At 40.9% G+C, this 27,004-nt stretch overlaps 4 protein-coding genes and 1 long non-coding RNA gene across 6 annotated transcripts in view; all 5 read left to right on the top strand.

Annotated features, from left to right (window-relative positions):
- The window catches only part of LOC105390638, a 54,389-nt gene extending 48,837 nt beyond the window's left edge, over window positions 1–5,552 (top strand). For both annotated transcript variants that reach the window (XM_038117145.2, XM_038117146.2), the window contains exons 3-5: window positions 969–1,087; window positions 4,686–4,779; window positions 5,356–5,552. In XM_038117145.2, the coding sequence (XP_037973073.1) occupies window positions 969–1,087; window positions 4,686–4,779; window positions 5,356–5,517 (375 nt within the window). In that variant the 3' untranslated portion in view covers window positions 5,518–5,552. The remainder of the gene's footprint in view (window positions 1–968; window positions 1,088–4,685; window positions 4,780–5,355) is intronic.
- Window positions 5,553–8,849: 3,297 nt separating this feature from the next.
- On the top strand, window positions 8,850–9,842 carry LOC105390636 (17-beta-hydroxysteroid dehydrogenase 14). The gene has a single exon (XM_011561974.3). The coding sequence runs from the start codon at window positions 9,010–9,012 to the stop codon at window positions 9,781–9,783; it is 774 nt and encodes a 257-aa protein (XP_011560276.3). The 5' UTR covers window positions 8,850–9,009; the 3' UTR covers window positions 9,784–9,842.
- A 4,592-nt stretch (window positions 9,843–14,434) lies between these two features.
- Window positions 14,435–16,156, top strand: LOC105390635. The gene is made up of 3 exons (XM_011561973.3): window positions 14,435–14,519; window positions 15,293–15,476; window positions 15,871–16,156. The coding sequence occupies exons 1-3, from the start codon at window positions 14,435–14,437 to the stop codon at window positions 16,148–16,150; spliced, it is 549 nt and encodes a 182-aa protein (XP_011560275.3). The 3' UTR covers window positions 16,151–16,156.
- A 2,072-nt stretch (window positions 16,157–18,228) lies between these two features.
- On the top strand, window positions 18,229–19,048 carry LOC105390619. Its single transcript, XR_007267193.1, has 2 exons — window positions 18,229–18,480; window positions 18,891–19,048. It is a non-coding gene; the product is annotated as an uncharacterized LOC105390619 (long non-coding RNA).
- Window positions 19,049–19,972: 924 nt separating this feature from the next.
- On the top strand, window positions 19,973–24,268 carry LOC105390618. Its single transcript, XM_048625647.1, has 6 exons — window positions 19,973–20,005; window positions 20,383–20,570; window positions 20,816–21,525; window positions 22,005–22,230; window positions 22,367–22,433; window positions 22,528–24,268. Exons 1-6 carry the CDS (start codon window positions 19,973–19,975, stop codon window positions 23,752–23,754), a joined length of 2,451 nt encoding a protein of 816 aa, XP_048481604.1. The 3' UTR covers window positions 23,755–24,268.
- Window positions 24,269–27,004: the final 2,736 nt, after the last annotated feature.

Raw genomic sequence — 27,004 nt, 5'->3', positions numbered from 1 at the left:
CAATCATTAGTGTGCTCACTCAATGTGAAAGCGATTTCATCCTCGACGTCTTCGCCCTTTGAAACTGGCGCAATATTGTCGAAAGCAGGAAAACTCTTTAGGAGAAAAAAAAATATTGCCCAAGTCGCGGTGAAGAAAATAAGAGGGAATGCCGGCAGCCAATCGAGCGGGGTAGTCTCGAGAAGGCAATATGCGGCCGCGTTTCCGTTTCCGAAAATGTATCGACATCGTGGAAAACTACGCCGAGCCGTGTCGGAAGCGCCCCTCGCCCCCCGCGACCCCCGCCGCCGCCCGCGCCCGCGGCGCACTGTAAACTTCGCTTCAAACAACTTCGTTACAACTCGACTCTGTTTTGTTTCTGGCCTGCAATATTAGTTTTCGTCAAAAAGCTATTTTTCAGCTCGACGCCGAAAGGCTTGAAAACTTTTCTAATTTACTTAATTCGCTCTCGACGCCCGGGCGCGGCCGCTTCCTCAAATATTGTTCACGCAATTCTGCTTCGATTGTTGAGATAACATCAATGAGAAAGGAAACGTCATTTACATTTAATAAATTGCTTTCATGATGAAATGGCCGTATTTTTATTAGAATAGGAAATTATTGTTCTCATTTTGCGTTTTACTGCCGATGTCTTTGTAAACTGATGAAAATTTCGATTTCGTTTGTAATTAAACATATTTTTAATTGCGATCTGATAAAAATTGTTCCATTTTTTTTTCTTTCTTTGTTAGGATTTATGAGTATTTGTGTTGGTTCGCAAATTTTAAAAATCGTTTTACATGTCATTGTGTCTAATAAATATGGCCAATCCTTTCACCACGGTTACAAAACCTAAGCTTAAGCAATGAGCAGAGCTATTGTTTGTCACGTTAACAAACCCTAATCTAGCTATATAGTTATATATACAAGTTAGTAGCGCGAAGTTGATAGATTTTCCACCCCCCCTGACCCCTCACCTTCCCCCGCAGGTGCTGCTGTTCCCGGAGGAGGGCTGGGCCCGCAGCGCGTCGTCGTCCTACTGGACGCTGCAGCCGAGCTGGTGGCGCCGCGAGCGCTGCAAGGTCGTCGAGGTCGCCGGCACCAGGAGGTCAGTACACGCGGGGAGGGCTGGTCTCCTCCTACTGGACGCTGCAGCCGAGCTGGTGGCGCCGCGAGCGCTGCAAGGTCGTCGAGGTCGCCGGCACCAGGAGGTCAGTACACGCGGGGAGGGCTGGTCTCCTCCTACTGGACGCTGCAGCCCAGCTGGTGGCGCCGCGAGCGCTGCAAGGTCGTCGAGGTCGCCGGCACCAGGAGGTCAGTACACGCGGGGAGGGCTGGTCTCCTCCTACTGGACGCTGCAGCCGAGCTGGTGGCGCCGCGAGCGCTGCAAGGTCGTCGAGGTCGCCGGCACCAGGAGGTCAGTACACGTGGGGAGGGCTGGTCTCCTCCTACTGGACGCTGCAGCCGAGCTGGTGGCGCCGCGAGCGCTGCAAGGTCGTCGAGGTCGCCGGCACCAGGAGGTCAGTACACGTGGGGAGGGCTGGTCTCCTCCTACTGGACGCTGCAGCCGAGCTGGTGGCGCCGCGAGCGCTGCAAGTTCGTCGAGGTCGCCGGCACCAGGAGGTCAGTACTCCAGTGGAAGTTGATTTAAAATGAGAGATTTTTTAGGTGAGAGAAATGTAGAGTCGCGGGTATCGTCTTCGCGATTGTTGCGCGTTCCATGCAAGTCCAAAAAGTTTTTCATTGAACGCTGTTGAATACCTACCGAACTGAGTATTTGGGCATTTACATCACTTTGGGCTTAGCCTTCCCTATCCCATATCCTAGTAAGTAAATAAGTATACTTACCTTAACTTAGATATTTCTAGCTAACTCGTTCGTCGAAAGCGATTGAAAGATAGCGTCTGCTACGTGCGCCGCTGTGCTGTAAAATATCTAACGTATCGCCGGTAAATGGATTCCCAACCAACGTGCCTGCTCCCTGTATCGTACCTCCGCAGTAAACATCACTGAGCGAATCATAAGAAACACGAATTTACTGCTCCCGTGGCCCCTCGCTGGCTTTTCAACAAATTAATTTCAGTCGTACAACGTGAAACTTAAAATCGTAATTAAGAAAATTCATTTTTAAGGTTGCAAGCTTCATTAAAATGCAATTGTAGGTATGAAGGGAAGCAGTGAATCATGTAGCACATTAGCGCACTTTTCGCAATTAACCGCTTGTGCTGTTCAGGTGAGGGCGCTAATACCGCCGGTTTGACAAACGGCCGGAAGTGGCCGGGGGCGCCACCGTCGCGATCGCTGCGCCGCGTGAGAAGTGGCGCGAACGTGCCGTAAATAAAGATGGCGGAGACGCTAAACGAGCTTAGCGCGGATGAGATGCTATTTATTAACACGCCTGATATATGTATCGGATTTAAAGCCTTAACCTACTTTAGACTTCCGTGTTAGGGTATAAGATTTTCAAAGAGTTTTATTGAAACTGAAACATGAAGACGTTACTATATCCTTTTCTCATTATGCATGATCCTTGGGGGCTTTAACTTTTCTTCTACTTACAAAAAACTTTGCCTATATAATTATTTAGTCAAATAAGTGTCTGGCTTCTTATTAGACCAATTATTTTCAAGACTGTACGTATTACCTTGTGTTCGTTTAGTGTTACACCCTTTACAGTTGAGGGTTGCGGGAACAAAGTGTTGAAACTATTGAATGGGTTAGGGCGCTGCAGGGAGGGGCGATTAGGTCTCCCCACGACTTGTAACAGAACTGTTAAAAAGAGCTTCGAGAGGAAAAACGACTAAGATACCCGACGCGGGAACTAAACGGTGGCCGTTAGCGTTAACGATTATTGCTACCTCCGTCCCACTATTTTATCTAAATAACTGTGTTTCGCTGATTATATGACAGAGGAAGCTTTTTTTGATGGCTCTTGTCTAGTTATGCCAATTACCTTGAAGCTTTTTCCCCTGCTGTCCTCAGGATTAACAACTGAAACTTTTTACCACCTCGTAGTAACCTGAAAGAGATAACAAATTATTATTTTTATGATACGAATCTTGTACGAATCTTGGATCCCACTCTCCAATTAATAGGTTATGTGACCTTTATAATATGTATAATCATAAATTAAATATTGACATCTTTCACGATTCCTTCAATATCTTTAAGAAAAAAATATGCCTGAAATAATTATAATTTTTACATTCATTCAAATATTTTTTGTTGCAAATAATTTGTTTTGTTACAAGTAATTTTAATATTTTGTTTTTGTTACACATAATTTTAATAATTTGTTTAGCTAATAATGTTAGTGTTCGTTATATTTTAAATATGTTGAAACTCCTACTTTAATATTATGTTGTTTTTAAGATAAGATTCTTTGATAATGACGTGTACGCCTATAAATGGTTTTCGCAACGAAATTTGTAACGAGGAATATGTTATCAGTGTGTGTTGTGTAAACTGCTGGTGTTCCATATTTGATAAATAAATAAATAAATAAATGATGTACCTACTTATTTTAAATTTATAATGAAAACCTTTGGCGTCGTCGTCGGCTTTGATGTTGATGCTATACGAGTGTCTATATAGTACAAACTCTACAACTACTTACAAGCGAGGCAGTCCTATTGCTAACAGCGCAGCAATTACACGGACAGTCGAGCTATTCTCGTTGCCGCAAAATAAACACCCACTTAACTTAGTTTTCTGACCTGAACTTTCAGCAGTAGTCCGCGCTACCTGCGACCAACCGCAGACACCTATTTAATTCGGCGCCAAAAGACGCAGCGATTACGGTCTCAAAAGTAGTGCAGAAGTGCGCGTAAAGGTTTTTAATTTGTTCGTGCGAAGTTGTTCGGAGGATGAAGCGAGATGTTTGGGGCTATTACAGGGTTCGCCGCCATTACGTCGGCCGTTACGGCCTCACTAGGAACGTGTCGGCGCCGCCCCGGCCCTGACGCACGTGCCCCGCATGCCGACACCGTCCCACTGCACACTGAAAACACAAAAAATCTAATTCCTAAAAAAGCTACACGGATCCCCACTGTGACCCTTCTACGTGCCACTTGTGTCTGAGGGTCCGCGATCTTGTATTTCGATCCTCCTTCGAAGCTCATGACTTCAAATGAATATTTATTTGGTCTAGCCTAGAGTAAAAACAGTATTCGGCTTGTATTACCCTCCTTAATTATTTTCTAAGGCGCTTACAGTAGTTTTACCCTTGTTTATGCAAATTGTTGTCGGCAGCAAGTGGCAGAGTTCGCTAGAATAAATCATGTCGTCCGCACACGGGTCGTGTAGCGCAGGTAAGTCCCGTGTCGCCGCAAGGTAAAGCCGTTCCCGCGCTAATTTCGCGCGCTTTGACAAACGGCCGGAAGTGTGTGGCGAGGACGCCACTATCTGTCGCGCTAAGCTCGGAAGCGAACCGTAAATAAAGATAGCCCGGATTAAAAAGGCTTACGCGGAGATATGGAGATTCTCTTTTATGTCCGAACCAGAATAGCTCTAGGTTTTACGTTAATCGGCAAAGGTTTAAAGTAGCACTAGCAGTGCAAGTGGTAATGGGAGGAAAACGCAAAGCTAATTCCAGATGTCACCACTGTCGAGTAGGCCCGATTCCCCAGTTGTAATTGGTTGGTTCAGTCGCCATTATTTCTTCCCAATAATGTAATTGGTTTAACTCATTGTGGTGTTGGTTGCAGGCACAGCACGCACGCGCGCATGGTGGCGAGCGGCGGGAACGCCGTGCACGTCGTCGGCACCTTCAAGCACATGGGCACTGACGCCGACTTTAAGGTATGTGATTATTTTTGACGTAAGTATTTTATATTTACTTATAATGAAACGACACCCGAACCACATATATTAACAAATGGGATAGGTTGGATAAACTATAATAATGATATGTACATGATAGCCAAAACTATTTATTTAGCTAATTTCTCCTGGTCATGAGAAGGTAGAAGTACCTCATAGACAGGTCATACTTATTTCAGTAGCACAGCAATTACACTTGTCCAAAATTAATAATGCACATGCAGATCTTCACACCCGAATCATTAAATCGTAAGAGCCTTAAAAAAACACTTGCATTTTGCACCTTCTTCGAAAGAAATAGGAGTCAATATCATGTGTCACATAATCGAAAACAACCGATCTGTCAAAGATTTCTATGCGCATTATAAATTTTGGAGCACTGTACACTACTGAGTAAATGTAAAATTTACGTACAGACAGTAACTCTACCAAAACAGTTAGAAGATGGTAGAGTAGCACGTTATAGAGTTCTTTCTACTATTTACTAGACAGCAGACTTTACTTCCGACACCAATAACAAAATATCACTTCAATAACATGGCATCCCTTCCGCAGCTCTACCTGACGACGAACGTGACGCAAGCTGACTTCAACATGGGCTACACGATGACGGGGACCCTGGAGCGCGGCTGCCGGTCCACCAACACCTTCCAGGTCACGCACTTCGCGGTCCTGCGCCGCTGCGACCACGACGCCACGCATCTCAAGAACGCGTAGGACGCACTGGCTGGAAAGAACATTTTAGAAGAAAATTAAGAAAATAAAAAGTGATTGTTCTGAGAAATGCTTTGGGGAAAGTCCTCGATGCTCTTTGGACGAATGTAGTTCAGCTGAATGTTTATTCTAAGTTCTTGGTATTTCGGAATATGTCTGCACGTAATGTGCATTTTATTCCGAAATCCATGTAGATTTTGATATTTCTGATTCGCGAGATCATCAATATCATTGATGCTCGTATGAAATATTCAGAATGATTCCCAGTAGCGTGTAGTTTATTTACAAAATGCTGTCATGCAATTTTCTTTGATGTACCTATGTGTAAAAATCGAGGCATGCTAGTGCCTCGATCCATTGGAAATAAGGATGTAAATACAGTTTAAAAATATAGAATATGCTATGATCTACGTTATACTGCTTGATTGATAAATATCTTTTGTTTAATTTACCTCAATATTATTTAAAAAGTTATTATGTTTTAATTTTATCAAAACTTTACAAATTTAATTATCATTATTATCTTCTTATCAAGTAACACGTCCAGCAGTTAGCTAGCATAAAAACTAACTTTTTTATACGGACTACCTAATAGGGTATACCTACCCTTGCTCACGGGACTATAAGATATACTTACAAACTTACATAAGTGTGTTTACTAAACACTTTCTGCCAACCAATGCAATGGTGCATTTTTAAAGTCTAAGCAGTAATTTAATAAATTAGCTAAGCTAGCTACCAACGAGTGAAAATCATTCTTAATCTACAGTTCTCTAGTCTATTTTAAGAATCGTCAGTATTACTTAGCTATGTATAAGATGTGTAAATGTAAATTATTAATATTAATATTGCGAAGCGATATTGTGATCTCGAATGTACATTAGCGGTCGATGTTTGTATCCCAGCTTATCTAGTCTATTAACTTTTATCTAGTCTTCTTGTGATGTAGTAAAATGCTCGTTTATATTTATGTAACTTTAGGTTTAATTATGTTTGTCTTGGAATCTAAAATCATTACTTTAATCAATTTAATTGTCATCATTATTGTATAAGTATCACACTAATATAGACTTGGTCAGTTTCTTGGGTAACTTCTTTTAAGAGATTTTTTTTACTGCATGACTTGACTATGCTGATTCTAAAGACAATCCTCTTACATTCAGAACTATCGTGGACTAAAAAAATTACGCAGCTGCCTAACTTCATATGGAAATTAAATGTTCCGGCACCGCTGAAACTTCGTTCTAAAACTAAAATTTCTGTCTCATGAATCGGCATACAATCAATGTTTCTAATTTACGTAAGTACTTAATTTTCACCACTTATCCCGTATTATCGTTATTGTAGATATTCTCAAACACCTACTCACCTGTTAGTGAAACGCTCAAGGCAAGGGTAGTGATGATATAAATATGCTTTTCGTGTCCATCGTAGGGTTTCCAATTCATCGAAAATTTGGTAAGCGAAATGAAAATTCATTTTAAAATGGCTGTGAGCGAAATTTTATATAAAGCCTCCTTTATGCTTCAGTAGGCAAAATAATATGTTGGGCATATCCGAAACGAGTGAAGCATAACGAAACTATATGGCCGAATATTGCATTTTGCAGAACAAATTCATTTTTGTAAAAAAATACAAACGCTAAGCCAGCGGAAGGAAGTCATGGTATTTTTCTTTTGTTTTTGCGCGGGAGCGGCTTGTGTGCTGCCAGTCGCTTCTCTGCAAATGAAACTAACTTTTTGTTACTTTGTGCCCGTATTGAGAAAAACTATTTGCAGCCAAAAAAGTAATGCTGCTTCTTGTTATAATGTTTAGATAATAATAAGATAAGATCTAAAAGAGAGTCAATAGTACCTTAATACACTAATTAATATTTTGGTTATGTAGGTACTTACATACTTAAAATAAGAGAAGGGTGGGTTTTAAACTAATTCTAACTTGAAAAAATATAGAATGACTGTATAACCTGTCTAAAGTTATACACTCGATAAATACATTAAATTACCACATACTTAAAACTAAACCATATACCTACACATTATTTAATTTCTCATCGTAACTTTATAAATATATCTACTTTTACAATTGAATGGTACTGACACTTCTTAAATCTACAGAAAAAAAAATTCAGAACCCTAGAGCTAAAATAAACTAGCCTAAAATCCTATCGTAGTTTTCTATGTTTAGTGAAAGCTAGTCTAAGAATAGACTTAAGTACCTAAGAAATAAGGGTGAACTACACAGACGTCCAGTATCGCACTCCCTCCAATATTTGTACACATTTTTTGTAAAAAGAATATTATAATTATTTATATCAGCTATGGAAACCAAAAAATTGTAATCTAAGACTATTGTGTATCATTTAGCTGCCCTTACTAATAAATCGATTAATATACTTACAAATTATCTTAAAAAACACTTCGTTTTTTCATTAGAGTGCTCGGGTGTAGTGATTCAATTAAAATAAATTTTATACTTTACTAGGTACTTACCTACCATATTCCACTCTTTGTGTTAATTTACTGAATATAACTGCTTTGCTTTTAAGAAGAATTTCATACGCTCACATATTAGAGTGACGAAAAATATGTTTCCATTAATGTATAATTATAACTTTTTTCTTATAAAGTGTCTGTCCTACTCCTACCAATAGCTTGCGCTCAAGTAGGTTCGTACTAGTTTATAGAAAACATTCTCTTTTTATAAGAACTAGCATAAAGCAAGTGCCAAAGACAATTTAGGGAGCTTCTATTTAGTATAAGATCAACTAATTAAATTGAATAAGTAAAATAAAAGTGATGTAAATAAACGCTTCAAGATTTGAATGTTATTTCGTATACCGAGGTCTCGAATAAATGTGAAAGTCATCGTATCACTGTCGTTTTCATGATTACACATTACCAAAACCCATCCATCCTCCTCTAAATTAATATGATCTTCCTCTAGATTTGCTATTAATAAATTAAATAGTTAGTTAGGTTTGTAACTAAGCATAGTTATGAGTACATTATTGAGGTGAGTCATCGCGGTCATCGGTAGGTACTTATGTAGTCCATATGAAAAAGTACTACTTGTCTTACTTTTAAGACATATTTAATACAAAAAGTTTAATAGCAGGTTGTACCTATACAGACCAATTTAGTACTTTACAAAATATGTAGAATTATCTTATTAAATACAAATTAGCGGATAACTTAATTGACCTTCAAGACAAATTGTTATTGATGATTTTCCAACCTAACAACAAAAAAAAACTTACGTAGGTACCTATAATGCGGAAACTCAGTATTAAGTTGCTGTGATTTAATAGTTAGCGAAAACTATACGCTAAAACAAACTATTTTCAACAAACTTAAACGTTATGTCCAACAGTATAGGGTCTATTTATCTTTACAACCATATTGGCAATGTTGAAAAACGGGTTTGGAATTTAAATCAGGAAACGTTACGGGCAGCGATCACAGACTCACAGTAGTAACTTAGCACTCGAGGAAAATGGACTTTTCCGGTAAAGTAGTTGTGATAACTGGAGCCAGCTCCGGCATCGGCGCCGCCTGCGCGGCCGCCTTCGCGCAGCACTCCGCCGCGCTCGTGCTGGTGGGCAGAAACCGCCCCAACCTGGAGCGCGTGGCGCAGCAGTGCCGGGAGCTGGCGGGGGCGGAGCCGCTGGTGCTCTGCGCTGACGTCAGCGTCGACGCCGACGTGGAGAGGATCGTGGCCGACACCGTCGACAAGCTCGGCCGCATCGACGTGCTGGTGAACAACGCGGGCATCACGTCCGTGGGCGGGCTGGGCGCCGGCGTGGCGGCCCTCGACGCCGTCATGGCCACCAACACGCGCGCGCCCTACCTGCTGGCCGGCCTGGCGCTGCCGCACCTCGCGCGCAGCCGCGGCAACGTCGTCAACGTGTCCAGCTGCCTGTCCACCAAGCCCAACACCATGCTGATGCCGTACTGCATGTCTAAAGCCGCCCTGGATATGTTCACGAAGTGCCTGGCTCTAGAAGCGGGTCCACAGGGCGTGCGCGTGAACGCGGTGAACCCCGGGCCGGTGCGGACGGAGATCTTCCGGCGCGCGGGCGTGTCCGCGGCGGACAACGAGCGGCTGTACGCGGGGCTGGAGGGCGCGCTGCCGCTGGGCCGCGTGGCGGACGCCGCGGAGGTGGCCGACCTGGTGGTCTACCTCGCCAGCGCCAGGGCTCGGAGCGTCACCGGCGCCTGCTACCCCATCGACTGCGGACTGCTGCTCGGGGAAAATACTACGATTTAAATACAAAATTATATTGAGGAATAAGTTAGATAAGTTTTTGTTATTTGAATAAATATATTGCTTGGGAAATGCTCTAAGGTAATGCTGAATATATTCCAAACTTATTACACATACCTACCAACGACTAGTACCTACTTACAAACTGTGTTCAAGATATGGCATAACATAAACAAGCGCGGTTCCCAGTTACCCTTTGTCGCGAGAGATCCAAGTTGGTAAGTACCACATCTCCGGCAGTCTCAGTAACTTATACCAGTTATCTTATTCCATAGCAGTAGATAGCGTGTTATTTGTCGCTGACACCCGCCAAATGTTGCCGAAACAAAGCCAGCTGATTAAAATATGTAAAGCTCTGCCGAACAAAGGGCAGAAACCTCGCGATAAACTGAAGATGGTTCCCAACGAGCTCGGTAGCTTATTCTGCTCATTAATAGCGCAAAAATACAGTGCTATTTCTGTGTCCATTATGAAACTATGAAGTACAGAAACGTGTCATGACTGAAATATGAATAGATAAGAGAAAAGAAAAGCCTATTCATTTTTATTACACGTGATTTTTCTACGTAGATGATCCTTGACTTGACTTTGATGATACCAATACAAAAAAAAATATCACTTAATCCTTTCAGATTTTCTTTTTACCATCTCTTATCACACCATAAAATAAAACAGCAGAATTCAGGGCGCAGAGATCATTTAGATTGTGGCAAGTTTGTGATAGAATTTAATTTCTTTTCTGTGACTGTGTCTCCTCGAGGCTGTACATTCGCTTATCTGTGTGTCGTGGCTGAGTCTCCCCAGGTGCGCTACTCTGTGTTATCTCGCGTTAATTTCCCGCGTATAATCGCTGCCCTAATTGATTGCTGTGTCTTCGACGTGCTATAGCTACATAGCGGACTGGGGTTCACTCTAGATTACGGAAAACGAGGTTCCGGAGTGGTGTTATGCCTTCACTCTATCTCGTTGCATTGAACTTATCGATTATAATGAAAATGATAAAAGCTGTAACCGATAGTACCTAATACGAAGCGCGAACTCCAAATGTGATAAGGTTCTGGCTATTTGTATAACTAGAGTAACCCTCCAGGTAGTATAGGCGTACGTAGCATTAATTATTGTGTATCTAAACGTGAATGTTATTCGTGTGTAGGAGCTGTCGTGTAAATAATGGGTAATGGTTGAATGAAGAAATTAATGAATATGAAAAGGGGCAACTTATCTTCTACTTTACATTGGTAAGTATATGTATAAAAGTATATGTATATAAAACCTTTGTGTTGGAAAGATATGTGAATAAAATCACGTTATGTAAACAAATGAGGTATGTACTGGACACTTAATTAATAAGCTTTTTTCAGGCTCTAAAGTTTTCAGGTAGGTACTAAGTTTCTATAAATCCATCATCACTGGTGGCCCTTTCCTGGGCAGAGACTACCAAAAAACAGTGACACTCTTCCCAAATCAAATGAAAAATACTATTTTTTTTAAACTTATGAAATGATTTTGATCACAAATATAATATACTAACTGATCAACAAAACAGGTAGGTATCTAATTCCAATAATCTGAGTACTTAATGTAGATTAGGAACTAAGTAGACATTCTACGGAATATAGATTTAAAACATAACCATTATTTTGCTATCATAATAAACTAACGTGACCTAACAATAAATGATATCGGGCAGACATGGATATTTACATGCGATTAGGACAGTAGATACCTACTTATATTTATTATACCTACAGGAATCACAGACCACCAAATAGGTTATTCAATTCAGTAAGCCGGCCCCACAATCAGTAGGCAGCATTCAGGATGTGTAAGCCCACCTGTCAGCGGGCGACACTCGGGGCGGGCTTATTGCATAATCTCTACCTGCCCACTGCTGGGTCTGTGCACGCCCTATCGCTCCTATGGGAGATATATTTTGTATTATTGTTACTAAGTATATAACTATTTATTAAAGCATACAGTGGAAATATCCCTACATCCTACAAGTACAAATGTGTATAGCTGGTTGTGATGCGGAAGTTAAAGACATAGGATAAGAATACTACTTAATCGAAATACCAAAAAACTGAACTTGTCTTAGCATAACAAAGAATAATATGACGATTTTTCGGTTGGTTTAGATGATTTTAAGAAGAGAATAGAATACCTATTCTTAAAAGTACTTAAAGAATATTTAAATTTGTGCACCAACACTTGGAATAGCAAAAGTGGCGCAATAATCAGAAGCGCCGTGTTAAGGCTCCGCTGTTAATTGCGATTAATATAATTGTACAATTTATACGCGAGAGGGCGCCGCTGCTTGTTATCTGCAGCTTAACTGCGGTTTTCAATTACAACGATACATCCAGCTACTACGGCTGTGCTAGCTACATGCCCCGCGTAAGTAGGACGTGTTTGCACACTGGCTCTATTTATAATATATTCGTTTATTGTACGCTAAAGCCTGGGACAACTAAAGTATTCATAATTATTATGAAATTCTTTATTGCACATAATTAATTTGTTCATAAACAAACTTAATGCTAATGGCATTATCTTCCAGTGACCAATGGTTGCAGCTCTAAAATGGCTATAAAATTGATAACGAATGCTAAGTTTCTATTCTATACCCAAGTGCCTTATTAATATTGATTTAATTTCAGTTACTGAAATCTCTCATCGGACCCTTTCACTTCATACATTCAGCTATAAAATCACCTGTATTTTGCAAGCTCAGTTCTCCTATCTATCGTAACAAATGGCGCCTTATAAACAAGATGAAGATGCGGCGATGCACAAAATAATGCAATGTACGTGAATTCAGACGCTGATACAACGAGACCCGCAACTTCAGCTATTAATTTCCAAACGACAGAGCAAGTTTCGATCTTTATTGTGTTTTCGAATCTCGAACGTCTTGCGGTGCAGCGGCGGCGGCGGCGGCGGCGGGCAGCTCGCTGCTTGAAGGTAAGTAACCGTCAGTAGTTGCCCGTAGTATCGCGCACGGACTTTTTAGTTCGGCTTACAACTTCCCCGTTTTACTCCAACATTCCACTACCTACTTAACAGTTTAATGTCTGTATTATCGTAGCTCCTTATTCGAGGATTCCTTTCCAGCTTCCCCAACGAATAATTTCCACAACTTTTACGATGTGAAACCGTTCTTCAAGGTACTGAATGCATAAATCCGTCAAGCGGGAGCACATTTACTGGCGTGTCCGGTTCTTTATTCGCTGACAGTAATCGCCGGATCCGGCCGCAGACCGGACGCCCAAATATATTGAACTTCGCACCCTGGAGACCCTAGGTGCCTCACACTCTCTAACCTTCGCTTCTGGTGCGAGCCTCCGCAAACTAAACTCTACCGTATCATAGACATGTTGGAGCTGACAATTCCGTAAGGCGTTTGTAAGGATGTGTTGATACAAAAACGCTGGGCAATCGAAAGCCGGCACTTTAAGACCAGCAGATAGCTTCATCCGTAATTTGTATAGTTCGTGATAAGAAAGATAATCTGGGTGTCCTCTTCAGGCGATATTATGTGACAGAAGGGCCAAAGTGTCGGGTTGCTAATTAATTAAGGGTAGAGTACAAATTGCATTATTTGTTAGGAGTTTCATTGCTCTACATGTATGTAAGGAAGAATAATTAACCCTTCATTATTCAATTACTGATTATGACCTTCCATTCCAAACCATGTTGAAAATGAAGACCATCGTCATAGCCTACGGCAGTTGGTTGCTGAAAACTAATTAACTATAGACTGTGGTCATACAATGTTATGTCATGGTTAGCGTTGCATCGCTTCGAAACATATTTTTTGTAAGTAAACATGTATATTGTATGTAAGACTACCTCGTCCCTAATCAAAATATTCAGCCTGAATTTTTCATCTGACTGAACACAATTGCAGTATACAAACAATTTAAAATCCGTAGCTCTAGGCCGAGCGAGCGGCACCGCTAGGCCCACGGTACGTCAGCCATCAGCCAGGTAATAATAAAAAAGATCGCGCGCAATCATATTTTATCGGAAAAGCTATTTCCCCGCGACGTGGCCGTCTGCTCGTGTTCACGGCGAATGCCTCGGCCCGCTGCGACTACATAAAACAGCTTGTTAACAATAACACGGCTGCCTCGTCAGTAGTTCGCTTGTTTATTTTCTTTTTTCCACCTCTCCAAACTATAGGCACAACAATTTATTGATGCGATCTCGCACACTTGCGCCCGTTTCTTATTTTCACTCATATTGAGTCTCTACTGCTACCTGCTTCCCGAATCACACCTCTGCCAAATTATATTTGATTTATCGCCATGATTTATACGTTACATACCTACTACAGGTTGTGATCGGAAGGTGCGCTGAGGTACTAATGGGAACGTGATCTCGAGACACCTTCCAGCTATAATTCAATCAAACGTGGATTAGCGCGCTCACAATGTTTACCAAACAACTCCCCCTTATCATGTATCGACGGTCGCCGCAAATTAAACCTTGCGTATCTCTCATAGAATACACAATTATTTGTCCACTCCCCACAGGTTCCAACTGCAAAAAGACCTCGATACCCATAGCGATAAAGGTTAATTTTGCCTGAAATTCGTACAGTAAAATTACAGTTTGTGTGTTGGTCGCTACACACGTGGAGGCAACAACAATGACCGCCGCCACTGCATGGATTTATTTATCAGCCTTCTGCATTCATTTTGTAGTGTGCAGGGATGAAGAGAAGATCATGAAAGGTCAGTAGTTACAGTAAAAGTTTCACAGTGCCCCAGATCTCTACAAATACGATCTAGCTTCAAACCAAAACATTAATCTTCCTCTTTATAAGTAGGTAATATCCAGTCCAATAATGTCTCTGCGGCAGACAGACACGATAAAATATCGCCTCCGACCGGCATTTACGAGTGCAATATTGTCCGAAATCAAACGGAAAACTTGAAGCCAGTGAGGCTTTCGTTTCTTCGCTTCCCCACCTTAAAAGTTGAACATACAGGTCGTTTATTTTACGAAATTTATACCCTCAGAGGTGGAGAAAGCAAGTTGAGGCTATTATTGCATTGTCTAGGCGATCTCCGGCCCCCCGGGACTGTAATGGACCTGTGGAAGCGCCGGGAAAGACCTATGAAAGTCTAGTGTCCGCAACTAGATTTACTGCTCTCTTGCCTTGCCTACCAGCAACTATTTTTCGCTAACGGTCAGCGATAAAAAATTGGTGCGAAAAAAGCAACGGTTAAGATAAGGAGGGTGAACTTTTTCCAGCTAGGAACTGTATAGATACAAGACTTGTTGGTTAGTTTATCACCCTTAGCCTAGGTAGAAATAAGTCACCGTCGGCCGACATCCTCCTGCCATGGTTTTGCTGTTTATTTTTATATTATGGGTATGCTTGTTTAGGGAGTAGGTAACTACAGCCTGTGAAAACTCACAATAACATACTTATTGGCAGCTATACATTTTGAGTGACCATTTTGCACCCTGACAGTAAGTCACTCCCCCTCCATCTCCGCAGCATGCTACTGGCCTCACGAAGTCTACGAGCCGTGTTTCGCGGGGTGCGCGGAGGCGTCGTGCGACAACCCGCGCGCGCGGCCGCGGCCCTGCTACCCGTACTGCGAGCCCGGCTGCGTGTGCGAGGAGCCCTACGTGCGTGACGACCGCACGCATCAGTGTGTGCTGCCTCAGGACTGCACTCCGTAAGGGTTTCAACTATGAATAAATACCTATTCAAACCGCAGAGTTATCCGCAACCACTGGAAAAGAAAAAGTTCCACCTCTCATTGACGTTCCATATGTCACTGGAACTTTTTCATTGCCCGTGAGCGTACATACAGTAGGTACCTAATTATGGCAAAATTGAAACTGAAGTTTATCGTTACCGCCAGCGGTAGTAAATAGGCTCTAAGAATACAAAAGTTCGGCCACGTGATGTAACACTTTTGCATGGACCAGCCGAGATTTATTTGATAGCTTAAAAGTAATGAAGACTATTAAAAACTCCTGATTGATGTAGGTGGTGGTGGAGGTGTGAGACCATCGCCTGTGTACTTTCCAGCATCCATTATTTTCATTCGTATTGAACCTTTCCAGAACGCAAATGGGCATCCCAGTGCCGTCAAACCATGAACCCACAAGCCCTCAACACAAGTATGGCGGGCGAACGGGCCATAGCCGCAGCCGCAAGGACCAGTCCACGGTAATCCAGGGCGCCCTGGAATACCCTGAGAAGGAGCACCAGAGGTCCGGAATCCCCCCCTTGGGGAAGTACTTCGACCTCGTGATCGCGCCGCCGGTCAAGGCTCATCTGCACCAGCGAAAGGTGTTAAAAAATGACGTGTATGGAAGGGGTGGTGGTACAAGATTGAGTTAGAGTGGTGTTTTGTGATGGAGTATCAGAATGATAAATAAAAGCTTTATTACGTAAATAATTACTTTATGTGTTTTTGTTGTACCTACCTTGTAATACGATAACAGAAAATATTATAAAATCATGTTCCATTTACAGCATTAATTCCTTGAGGTTTCTGTTTTTTTAATGAACATTAGCTATTTAATCAATATAAGAAGAAATACGGTATTACGACAAAACTAGATACTGGTAAAATTGTTGTTTGTCAAATATCGTACAACTACTTTTTAAACTACGTTTTAAATGTCCTCAATGCGCAATTGATGAAATCATGATGAAATTGATAGATGTCTGATACGATGATTACCTTAGGATTTAAAGATACATGCACACAAGGCTACATATTTGTATAAATTTAAATGCAGCCTTACATCTAATTTTATTACCTATGCCAGTTGCTTATAAAACAAGCTTTTATAAAAATTACAGATAATTATTATTGTGATGTTTATCAAGACAATAGTCAGTATCTAAATAGAGCCCTTGTGTACGTCGAGGCATTGGGAGCAATGGTTACTATTGATTTTATGGGTCACCCAATTCCCCGGAATGCGGTCAGCACCGGAATGGTTCGAGGACTTTAATCCGGTCGACAACAGTTATTGCACATTCTGTTATTTTAATCTTTTATCAATAATAAAACGAGCTACAAAATTGCATCCTACGAAATTGTAAACACTGTTCCATTTCTTTTTCCTACAATGTTTTGTTTCAGTCGCAGTCGATTATTGACAATTGTAGGGAATGAGAGAAACACGAGGAAACATGAGTGCTCCATTTATTTCATAGCAATTTACTTCATGGATCAAAATGCGGACATTAATAATTGTGGCTATACTACTGTGTAAGTTATGTCATATTATGTGTTTAACCAATCCACGATCGCAACAAATATTAGTGTTATACCCGAGGCTGTCTTCGGGCCACGCATATCCGAAAAGTATGAGCCATTGCAATCTGTTATTATTGTCCATTGCAATCCTCCTGTTTCAAACTTGGATCATGCCAAATCGACGTATAAAATAATATTCAATTAGACGGTGTGTAATTCGATTAATCCAAAGGGATGCATGGCGTTTTTTTACTAGTACTAAGTGGTTGATTTTGACTCTCACTATAACCACCTCAAAATTGAATATCTACTGTTCACAGACGGCGTCACAGCCAACCCATACTACGACTATGAAGATGCGGAGAGCAAGCACAGCGCGGCGCTCCAGCGACGGAACTGGAGGAGGGGGGCCCTGATGCATCAGCTGCATGGTGCCAGAGCGGGACAGCAGCCGTGGCAGAGCGGGACGGAAGACCTCCACCACCCCCGCTACCCGCCCGAAGAACCAGCCAAGGACGGAAGCAATTTTGACAGCATGTCACCACCGAAGAGTTCAGAAGCCAATTTCTATGAGAAAGAAAACGAAGATAAACCTGAAACGAAAGTTAACGTGTGAGTAAATCAGGTTACTTGATTATTTTAGATCTTGTAATATCAAGCTATTCAGATTCGACTACATTCAGATATTTAATTTTCAGAGAGAAAGAAAAGGATAAAATTCCGATGAACTGCGAAAGGGAACACGAAAGGTAAGTATTAGTGCTCACATAAAATTGACTTATGACTTGCTAATACGTTCGAGAAGGAGTTTGCGTTGCACTCTGCAGTTTTATGAATAAATTTTAGAGTCAGAATTAAAGTTGAATAGAATATTAAATTATTTTCTTTGTGGTAGTGTTTGACATATTAATAGTAACATTATGGACTATGTTTCTTAGTTAATTTATTTAACATAGCACGGGCACGCCGTATTGGTATTAGAAATACTACACTTAGGTACTAACAGTAAGTAAAATATAGGCATACTTACATTAGTATAGTCTAGAGAGTAGTACAAGTTTCATCACGATGTTTTCTTCAACGTAACAGTAAGCATTCAAGTAAACTTTGCAGCTGCATATTAATATGAATACCTAAATCATAAACAACTCATTTATACAATGGCATCCGACCAATCTTGAAACACTGTACAGTAGCCTGCTCGGAAACCTGACCCTCTTAGAGTGACATTGCTACTAAAGGGGAATCAGGTTTATTTGCAGCCCACCGTACAAATTCTACTTTCATAATGTTTCAGATACGAGCCATGTTTCGCGGGGTGCGCGGCGGTGTCGTGCGACAACCCGCGCGCGCGGCCGCGACCCTGCTACCCGTACTGCGAGCCCGGCTGCGTGTGCGCGCCGCCCCGCGTGCGTGACGACCGCACGCATAAGTGCGTCACCGTGGATAACTGCACCAAGTTAGTAGACACAACTGAGAGGTTTGAGAGACATCATCGTCAGCATCAGCTATAGATTGTCTACCGCCAGCGTGTCGGTGTCAAACGCTAGGAGAAAGAGTTGTATACGGATTCGTTTTCAGTCACTGACTGCACTCTGACTTGTATAAGATACAGTTTATAAATACGTCACTAGAGGAGGCTATTTTCATCCAACCTAAGGTCCACTGAAGATCATAGACCTCTAACCAAGGGACACGAATCCCTTCTCGGTCCTCATCATCATCATCTGGCCATCATCACCCTATTACCTACAGGTCTTCTGCGAATATAAGCCGCAATACTACATTTCTCATAACTATGTACCTACATATATCAATAAGAACTCAAACCATATTTTTTATTTCTATAAAATTTCACTTTATTTTCAGGGGTCTGAAAGGAATTCCTGATTTGGGGGAAGAGCAGTGAAGAAAAGACAAGGTCAGAAGAGAAGTTAATTACAGTAGATTTAAGATATAGGTCCAGAACAGAACAATATGATTAAGTTCTAGGTAATATAATAAAGTTTATTGTAATTTGTATCTTATTAATTTATGTTTTATTTACTTCACCCAAGAGAAAAATCATCAAGCGAGCGTCCACTAAAAAGACCTAACTTCAATCGGACTTAGAATTCGTTAAGATAACTCGCAGTGTGCTATTAGTTTTCAATTTCAATAATAATCAATTAATTTGCTTATGTAGATGTAGATAGATAAAGTACTTATCTATATTAATTTACCAAGAAATACTTTACATTTCAACACAATTGGGTTAAACAAGGAGGTCTAATCGCTTACAGATATCTCTTGCAAACAAACTTTGAAATTGGGTACAGTGTACTTACTAAAAGTAATACAGTGTAAGTAAATTGTATTGTATAATACGGATCTTAATATAGCAATTAAAATAGGAATCTTTATGTTTACTTCGTATGTAGGTAGGTATTTTCCTCTTTTATAAATACTAGTAAGAGATGTGGTTTGCCGCTTCCGAAGTTCCAACCCGTGCCACATTATTCGTATTATTCCGTGCACATTGCAGCTACCATTATTGTGAGAGTGCTATCAGTTGGATTTTAGTAGGTATCTTGAACCAATACCCGAACCATTTTCTGGTCATCACGGTTCTTATCTAGTCTAGATTATATATGTATATTATCATAATCTCGTTTTCCAAAGACTGTAAGACGGCAAGTTATTATCAGTTTCTTGCAACTACACTTACATACGATACAGAAAACTAAGATTTGATTGTAACAGTTTTCAACAAAATTTTCATCTTTAAATGCTATAGATTTTGCATAAGTATTTAATAAAAATAGTTTTTGGTAAGTAATAAAGATATTCCGACTGTGACCAAGTACTGCTACAGTGAAGTTAATTCTTAATTAAATATTCGTTTGAACGCATCTCATTGTAACACTTCTGCACAATAAGTCCACAATGAACACTCCTTTGTCAAGGAAACAATGGAATACACCAGTTATGTTTTTGTTTGCCAGGTGCCAATTAGAACCGAGATAATGTTAAGAACAGACCTGAATAGACTCGAATCGTGGTAGAAGTAAACGCAAATATTCACTCAGCTATTTTATCATTTTTGTAATATTGAGTCATTAATTGCGATAATTAATTATAAATCAAACGAACTTAACTGTGAAGTTCGATGATAATTATGTGAGAGTGTTGGTCCAAGATTAAAAACAGTTAGATTGGGGTATGAATCATTGTGATCACAATGAGATTATTTATCATGCTGGCGGCGGTGTCGATAGAGACTACAACATCTCTTCGAGAATTCGGTACGTAACCAGCCACTCATATCCCTACTCCAACTTTATGAAAATAACATTCCTAACTGAAAAAAAAATACTTTAAGTCTATAAAGGAAAATATCGATAGGGCCCTCACCCCGTCTGGCAATCTAACTGGCCTTAGCCGTATTCCAGAGTGCGGCGAGCACGGCCGGTTCGAGTACTGCATCGACGGGTTCCTGGGCTGCGTGGTGGGCTGCCACTGCCACCCCGGCTTCTACTTCGACACGCTGTCCAAGATCTGCGAACACAGGTATACATGCCAGTACTACCAATCTACCTGCAGAAGGACCATGTTGTTTCAGTAGCTGTTCTTTCATAAAATACGCTTTCTATTCATCATAATCCTCAGCCCGTAATCGTCCACTGCAGGTCATTCATTGCTCCCTATACAGTGAAGAGTTCTACACTGTGATTCGGCCTTCCCCAACCAGCTATAACTATATGGTCGTCGGTCATGTGGTCCAGAACAATAATTATTATTATTTAAATTTTCAGCTCTAAACTTATAACTGAAGCCAGACGTATGAACTCGGAGAGGTCGGAAGTTGCAACTACGCCTGAAGTCTTTCTCATGACAACAGCCAAGTCTACCTGCCCTCCCGCGACCAACGCCACTTATCCGAGGAATCCCGAGGACCTCGGCGACTGGCTCTACAACCAGTTCTTCAAAACTATCGAGGAATCAGTGGTCCGAAACGTCAACCACACAGATGAAGAACTTACTAGGAGAGTCGCTGTTAAAACTATTGGAAAAAATACACCACTCAAAAAAAGAAATAAGAAAAAGAAACTAGGCAAGACGAAGAAAAAACTTAGAGCCGGAAAGTCTAATGTGAATAAAGCAGCTAAAATGCATAAATTGAAAAAAGACAAGAAGAGAATAACGGATAATGATAGCATTTTTAAAACAGAAGAGATTCTGTCTGAGGATGACACTTCAGGCAGCGACTCCTCGGGAGGGAGTTCCAGCGGGTCTGGCTCCGAGTCAGACGAGCAAAAAAAAAGTTCAGCTAAGAAAAAATGTGACCACAAACAGGACACAAACGACTTCAAGAAGATCGTCATCATCAAGAAGAAGCCGAAGAATCTCCCGAATTTCGTGTTCCTGCCCAACATGGACACCCCGTTCTACCCACCGCTGTCGCTGGCGATGCCTCCAGCGGTCCCCATGTACCCCATGGTACCCGTTCCCCCGTACTGCTCTGGTTTGTAAAATTATGATACAAGTATTTTGGAAACTACTACTATTCTATTCTATTCTCTGTGGGGGTGTAAATACCTGCACCTGGCTCTCTCAAGTGGAACCTTCGTGCATATCCCCAAGGTCTAAATTGCCTTCCTAAGCTTGGACCATTTCCCACCACGCTGGTCCACTGCGGGATGGTGGGTTCACATATCTAGATGTGCAAAATCTAGATATGCAGGTTTCCTCACGATGTTTTTCCTTCACCGTAAGAGCGATGGTATACATTGTACTTAAGTTAAAATAACTCATTGGTACATGTCAGCGCCGGGATTCGAACCCGCATCTCTTGCGTGAGAAGCAGGCGCTTACCCGACTGAGCTACCACCGAAAACTATTACTACTATACTCCGCTGGCTCAGCGACCCGAAGTGGATCTTAGCCTCCGACAAAAACCACAAAGTTTTTTTGATACAGTATCAATTAAAAGTCTTTCGACAGAACCTATCTGCGAGCCGGAAAATCAAACCAGTACAACCGCAGCGACGACAACTTCAAGTGGTGCTCAAGATTATTTGCGCACCATCCGCCACCCAGACCTGGACATGCCCCCTCCTGCCCTGACCACGGAGCCCCCTGATCACATTCCATCTGTAACCACCGGGGCTACAGCACAAACCACCCCGGATGTTGCTGTCGGCCGTATGCTAAGCTATGCTAAGAAGAAGTAAGTTTCATAGAATACGTGCCATGAACTAGGTACCTGGTCTGATCTAGTATACATAACAAGAGAAATCATAAATAAAATGCTAACAAGCAAAGTATATCATGTATACAAATATGAATTAATAATATTTTTATAGCAATACGATGAATGGGAACAGCAATATCTTGCTCAACAAAAAAGCAGATAAGATGATCCGGAATTTGGTAAGTCACTTGATTTATATGAATATTGTTCAATATAACTAATTAGTTCGTTAATGTTTATTAAATTAATAATTATGTTTCCTCTTCTATACAGATGCAAAAATTAAAAAGGAAAAAGAAATTGAGAACCGCTGATCATTCTAATATGGGACTTCAACAAATCATACCCGAGGTGCGAGTTCCGAAATATTCAGAAGAGTCGGTGAGACAGTCCGTGTCATTCAAACGTAGAGATCCCGCAAGTAGGTTAAAGTATCTCTCAGAACTGATACACAGAGGTAAAGATCGGGCAGGTGCCTCAACATTAAAACCAATGCAAACGAGACGACTTGGAAATCCTAAAGTATACCCTGGTCCTACAGTAGACTACGACTATCAAGATGCAGTAATCAATGAAGCAGACCCTGACAATCAGTTCTACAACCATCTCGGGCGAGAGATAGCTTCGGTCATCCAGGGGTTCGATGACACAGACTACCAAGATTCACCTATTTTTGATGAGAATATGGCATCAGGTCGAATAGACCCCGGCAAATCAGGTCGTTCCTCACGCCACCTGCCGGCCCGCGCCTACACCGACACTCCCGCACGAGACGACAAAGAGAATCTGTTTGATATCGAGAATGAGGTGCAGCACGTAGCTGATAAATTGTCTCCCCTAGATTTGGTGGAGTTAGAAAATGTTATAAAAGAAATGAGATCGAAATCCGTGGATGTAAACCAAAATAAAACTAATGATGCAACACCAAAAACGCCTAAACAAGATCTTAACTCAGACATCCCATTATCAATGCAGACTCGGAGAAATAATTTGCAGACAAAAAACGATTCCGTTCTAGTTTTTTCTAAGCAGGTTTCAAAACATACAAATTTCAAATTGGAGCTAAGACCACAGGACGCTCAAGCTTTAAAAATGCAATTATCAAGAGGAAGAGATTTTAACTTCAACGATCAAAAGCAAAACGCAAAATTATCACCAACTGATACACTGCGCTCCTATAAAACGCTTAGATCAGCTCAACCAATCATGAGCTTTTACCAAAGTCGTCACGAGAGATTATTTCCATCAAATAACAACTTTACGCCGCTAGACAAGCCTTCAGAGAATTACAGAAATAGCCTGACCAGCGCCATCACCCCCCGGCCGGCAACCTACGGCGACCTTCAGAAGGCTGCCTATAGGTATCCCAACAACAAACCTCTGAAAGGGAACAGAGCCTATGTCTACTCCTCTGACGACCTCAATTATAAACCTAAATTGGCTCGGGGGCCAACTTACTATAACCACGAATTATCTATGTTCGATCTTTTCGACGATTAAGAATTTTCAATACTCTGCACCATTGTTAACCAATAAATGTTTCTATTTTATACTATTTAGAGTGCTTCAATATGAAAAATCTTATTTCAATCAAGATTTTCATAATCCGACGGAGTGTTTCCGATACTTCCCGCTAGCGGCTGCCAAACTCTTGCTGGCTGCAGCCGCATCCTCGAGGATTATGTGTTGCCAACCCCCTTCGCAGGCAAACCGATCATCCTACCCTGTTCAACATACATAACTGCCTTTATTCCTACCCTGGAACTCCCATCAAATCCACAGCGAGCGATGGATAAGACTTGTAGCGATAGTACGCTCTTGTCTGAAAGGATTGAGAACGGATGGTTAGCCTGTTGTATTCTTCACAGACAATTTAATTCCCATTTCATAACGTGGTGCAGGCCTGCCGGCTTAAGGCTGGAGTACACCTAATGCAAAGTGTGCTGGGAGTATTGGAGATGTAAAAAACTTTTATAAAATGTATAAGTAAACAAACTTTCGTAGTAGGTACTAGGGCATGCAATACCGGTAATATTTTCAATACCGGTATTGAGTTCCGGCATTAGAACTCAATACCGGGATTCCGGTATTAATACCGGTATTAGACTTCCTTGTTATAAATGGCATATATTTTGTTTATAGGTCGTATAGGGCAAAATACAACAAGAAAAAGCAATCAAATTCTGTATAATGTAATATTTTTTACGAGAATTGAGTATTAGAGATAAATATTTTAGGACGCATGGACAGCAAGTAGGTTTCCAAAGGCCAAAAACCGCATGTAACGGTTGAGAACAAGTGAACTTTCATAGTATATAGGAGCACAAGGATAACTATATCTTAATCGCTTGATTTATAGCCTAAAAAATGTCCGATTCCGGTATTACTTCAATACCGGTATTAATTTTCAATACCGGTATTGAAAAAAGCGGGGTTTTGTCCGGGATCCCGGTATTACGCTATACCGGTATTGCGGTATATTGCATGCCCTAGTAGGTACTTGAATGGAAAAATACAAGCTATCTTATTAAAAAAATGTACTGCAGCGTGATTTAACAGTTTTCTTTCAATCTGAAAATATACTATTTCGCTATTTAATAATTGCGTTATTAATGTCAGTTAATATACTCCCAATGTATAAATATACGGACTTAATCATAGTTTTTAGGAACCCCTTCAGGTAGATTTAAACATTGAACATAGCAATTAAGAATATACATAAGTACAACAGATTAAATAAATTGAACACAAATAAGTCATATTATATTCCACGTTGTGTGCCCCCGGTCCTAGCCGGCGACAAGTGATGCGCACGGACTCCGCGCCCCGAGACCACGCGAGCCACGCCGCCACGCCGCCACGCCAGCCATGTCTCACACGCCGCACGCCAGACACGGCCCATCCTCACATTACATGCAAAGCATATTTTGAAGCGATTCAATTTGACGCTCTCATAGTTTTGTGCATCTTCATCGTGTTATATTCAGATTGACGAAGTTAAATACGTATACGAGTGGTTCGAAGTTACGGAGGATCGCGATCGTTGGACCAAACATAAGGAGATCTTCGCCCAGCAGTAGGACACAAACTAAGCTATTTATTTAAAAAAAAAGTGTTCAGAAATACCCTATCTGAAAAACACATTCTTTCTCAGTCATGTAACGAATGAAGTTTTTCTGCAAGCCATCACACTTTTATCGCATGTTTGGTATTCCAAAAGCCAACTCATGACAATCAAACGGATCAAACGAATCAATCCACAACGAATTCACTTTCGCTTTGGAAACGCTGAAAATAAATGTACATAAGTATAGGTACCTACATTATTTACAGAAACCACCACCTCACATTAATTGTAACACTGCTGGTATGCAAACGCTCCGGTTCACCGCCATGTCTTATATCTAATACTGTGTTACGGGACGCGTAAGGACGCGGATAGGGATTCATTCATTACAACATGTAATTTTATAGTTTTACAAACACAAACATTGTTTTAAACGGATTTCGACTGCGGCAGTGGCAGTGGTACGTGGCTATATCTGCTACTGGCGCCCTTTCCCCTGTAGAGACGTGTTAGAACAACGCACATTGAATATAAAGTCGTGTTTATACTGTCGCTTCAGCTTCGCTAGACGACAAAAGTGAGCATGTGACTGAAAAACTAGGAATATCTTACTAGGAAATACAAAGGTTCATATTTTTTTACTTAATGCATCTTGTTGCGGTTCATTGAAGTTAAATGATAACTACTTATACCGAATGCATTCCTTTCTGTATTAACGAATATTATTTATTTTCAGTACGGAGACAAGACAGCAATACCTATCAGTTTTAGTACCTAGAGAAGTCCTTTAGTCTAATAGAAGGAGCCTTGCGGAAGTTTTTTTGTCTAACTAAAAAGCCTTCTCCGTGAGCCCTTCGCTTCGTACCAATTTCCATTGAAGGCCATTCCGCCCCAACTACACAGACCATAGTCATTCGCTTTTTCCTCTCAACTTTGTGAGCAAACAGACTCCTGTTGGTACCAGTGTTCGCGTCATGGAATAAAAATATCTGGTGGATGTGAATCGAGTTAAACACGGTTTAAAATAAATAAAACTAGTACCAAGTACACTGTCGAGTAAAACTTTAACAAATTTTAATATGGGCAGAATTATTGTAGTATAGTATTTTATTTTTACATTGGGCAGTTACATATTGTACTTACTAGTTTTATCAATGATTCAAAGTGAATTGAATTTGACTATAATTACTTCGTAAAGCAACAAATGTATACCTATCTACTATGAATGTACTTTTTGTGTTCGCTTTATGATTTCGCCTATTATTAAGACAATATCAGGTATTGATATTAGACTTAATTTAATGTATTTAATTAATTTCAAACTAATTATAGATCTATATCCTATGCAATATTATAGCTGTAATTTGACAGTTCCTTTTTTATAATAGGTATAGAGGTACACTTGTGGAAGATAAAAGGGGAGGCCTTTGCCCAGCAGTGGGAAAACAAATAGGCTATATATAAAAAATAGGTATACTTTATTTAAAGAACGAGCTGATTCAATAGTACTTATTTAAAAATATAGTACCGAATCCAGTACATTTTGGTTCTGAGGCCAGTGAGTCGGCGCGTCTCCGGTCGGAATGCTAAATAACGTGGTTTTGGCGCCTGCTGCTTTTTTTCACTAACAGAAGGGAAATCACCTCTCACGGAATATTTCAAAGAGTTTCCCCGTCACTGTCT

Source organism: Plutella xylostella, chromosome 3 (genome assembly GCF_932276165.1).
Source record: "Plutella xylostella chromosome 3, ilPluXylo3.1, whole genome shotgun sequence".
In the NCBI taxonomy this organism is placed as follows: domain Eukaryota; kingdom Metazoa; phylum Arthropoda; class Insecta; order Lepidoptera; family Plutellidae; genus Plutella; species Plutella xylostella.
The sequence above is the reverse complement of the archived record's forward strand: the minus strand, read 5'-3'. Positions and strand labels throughout refer to the sequence as shown.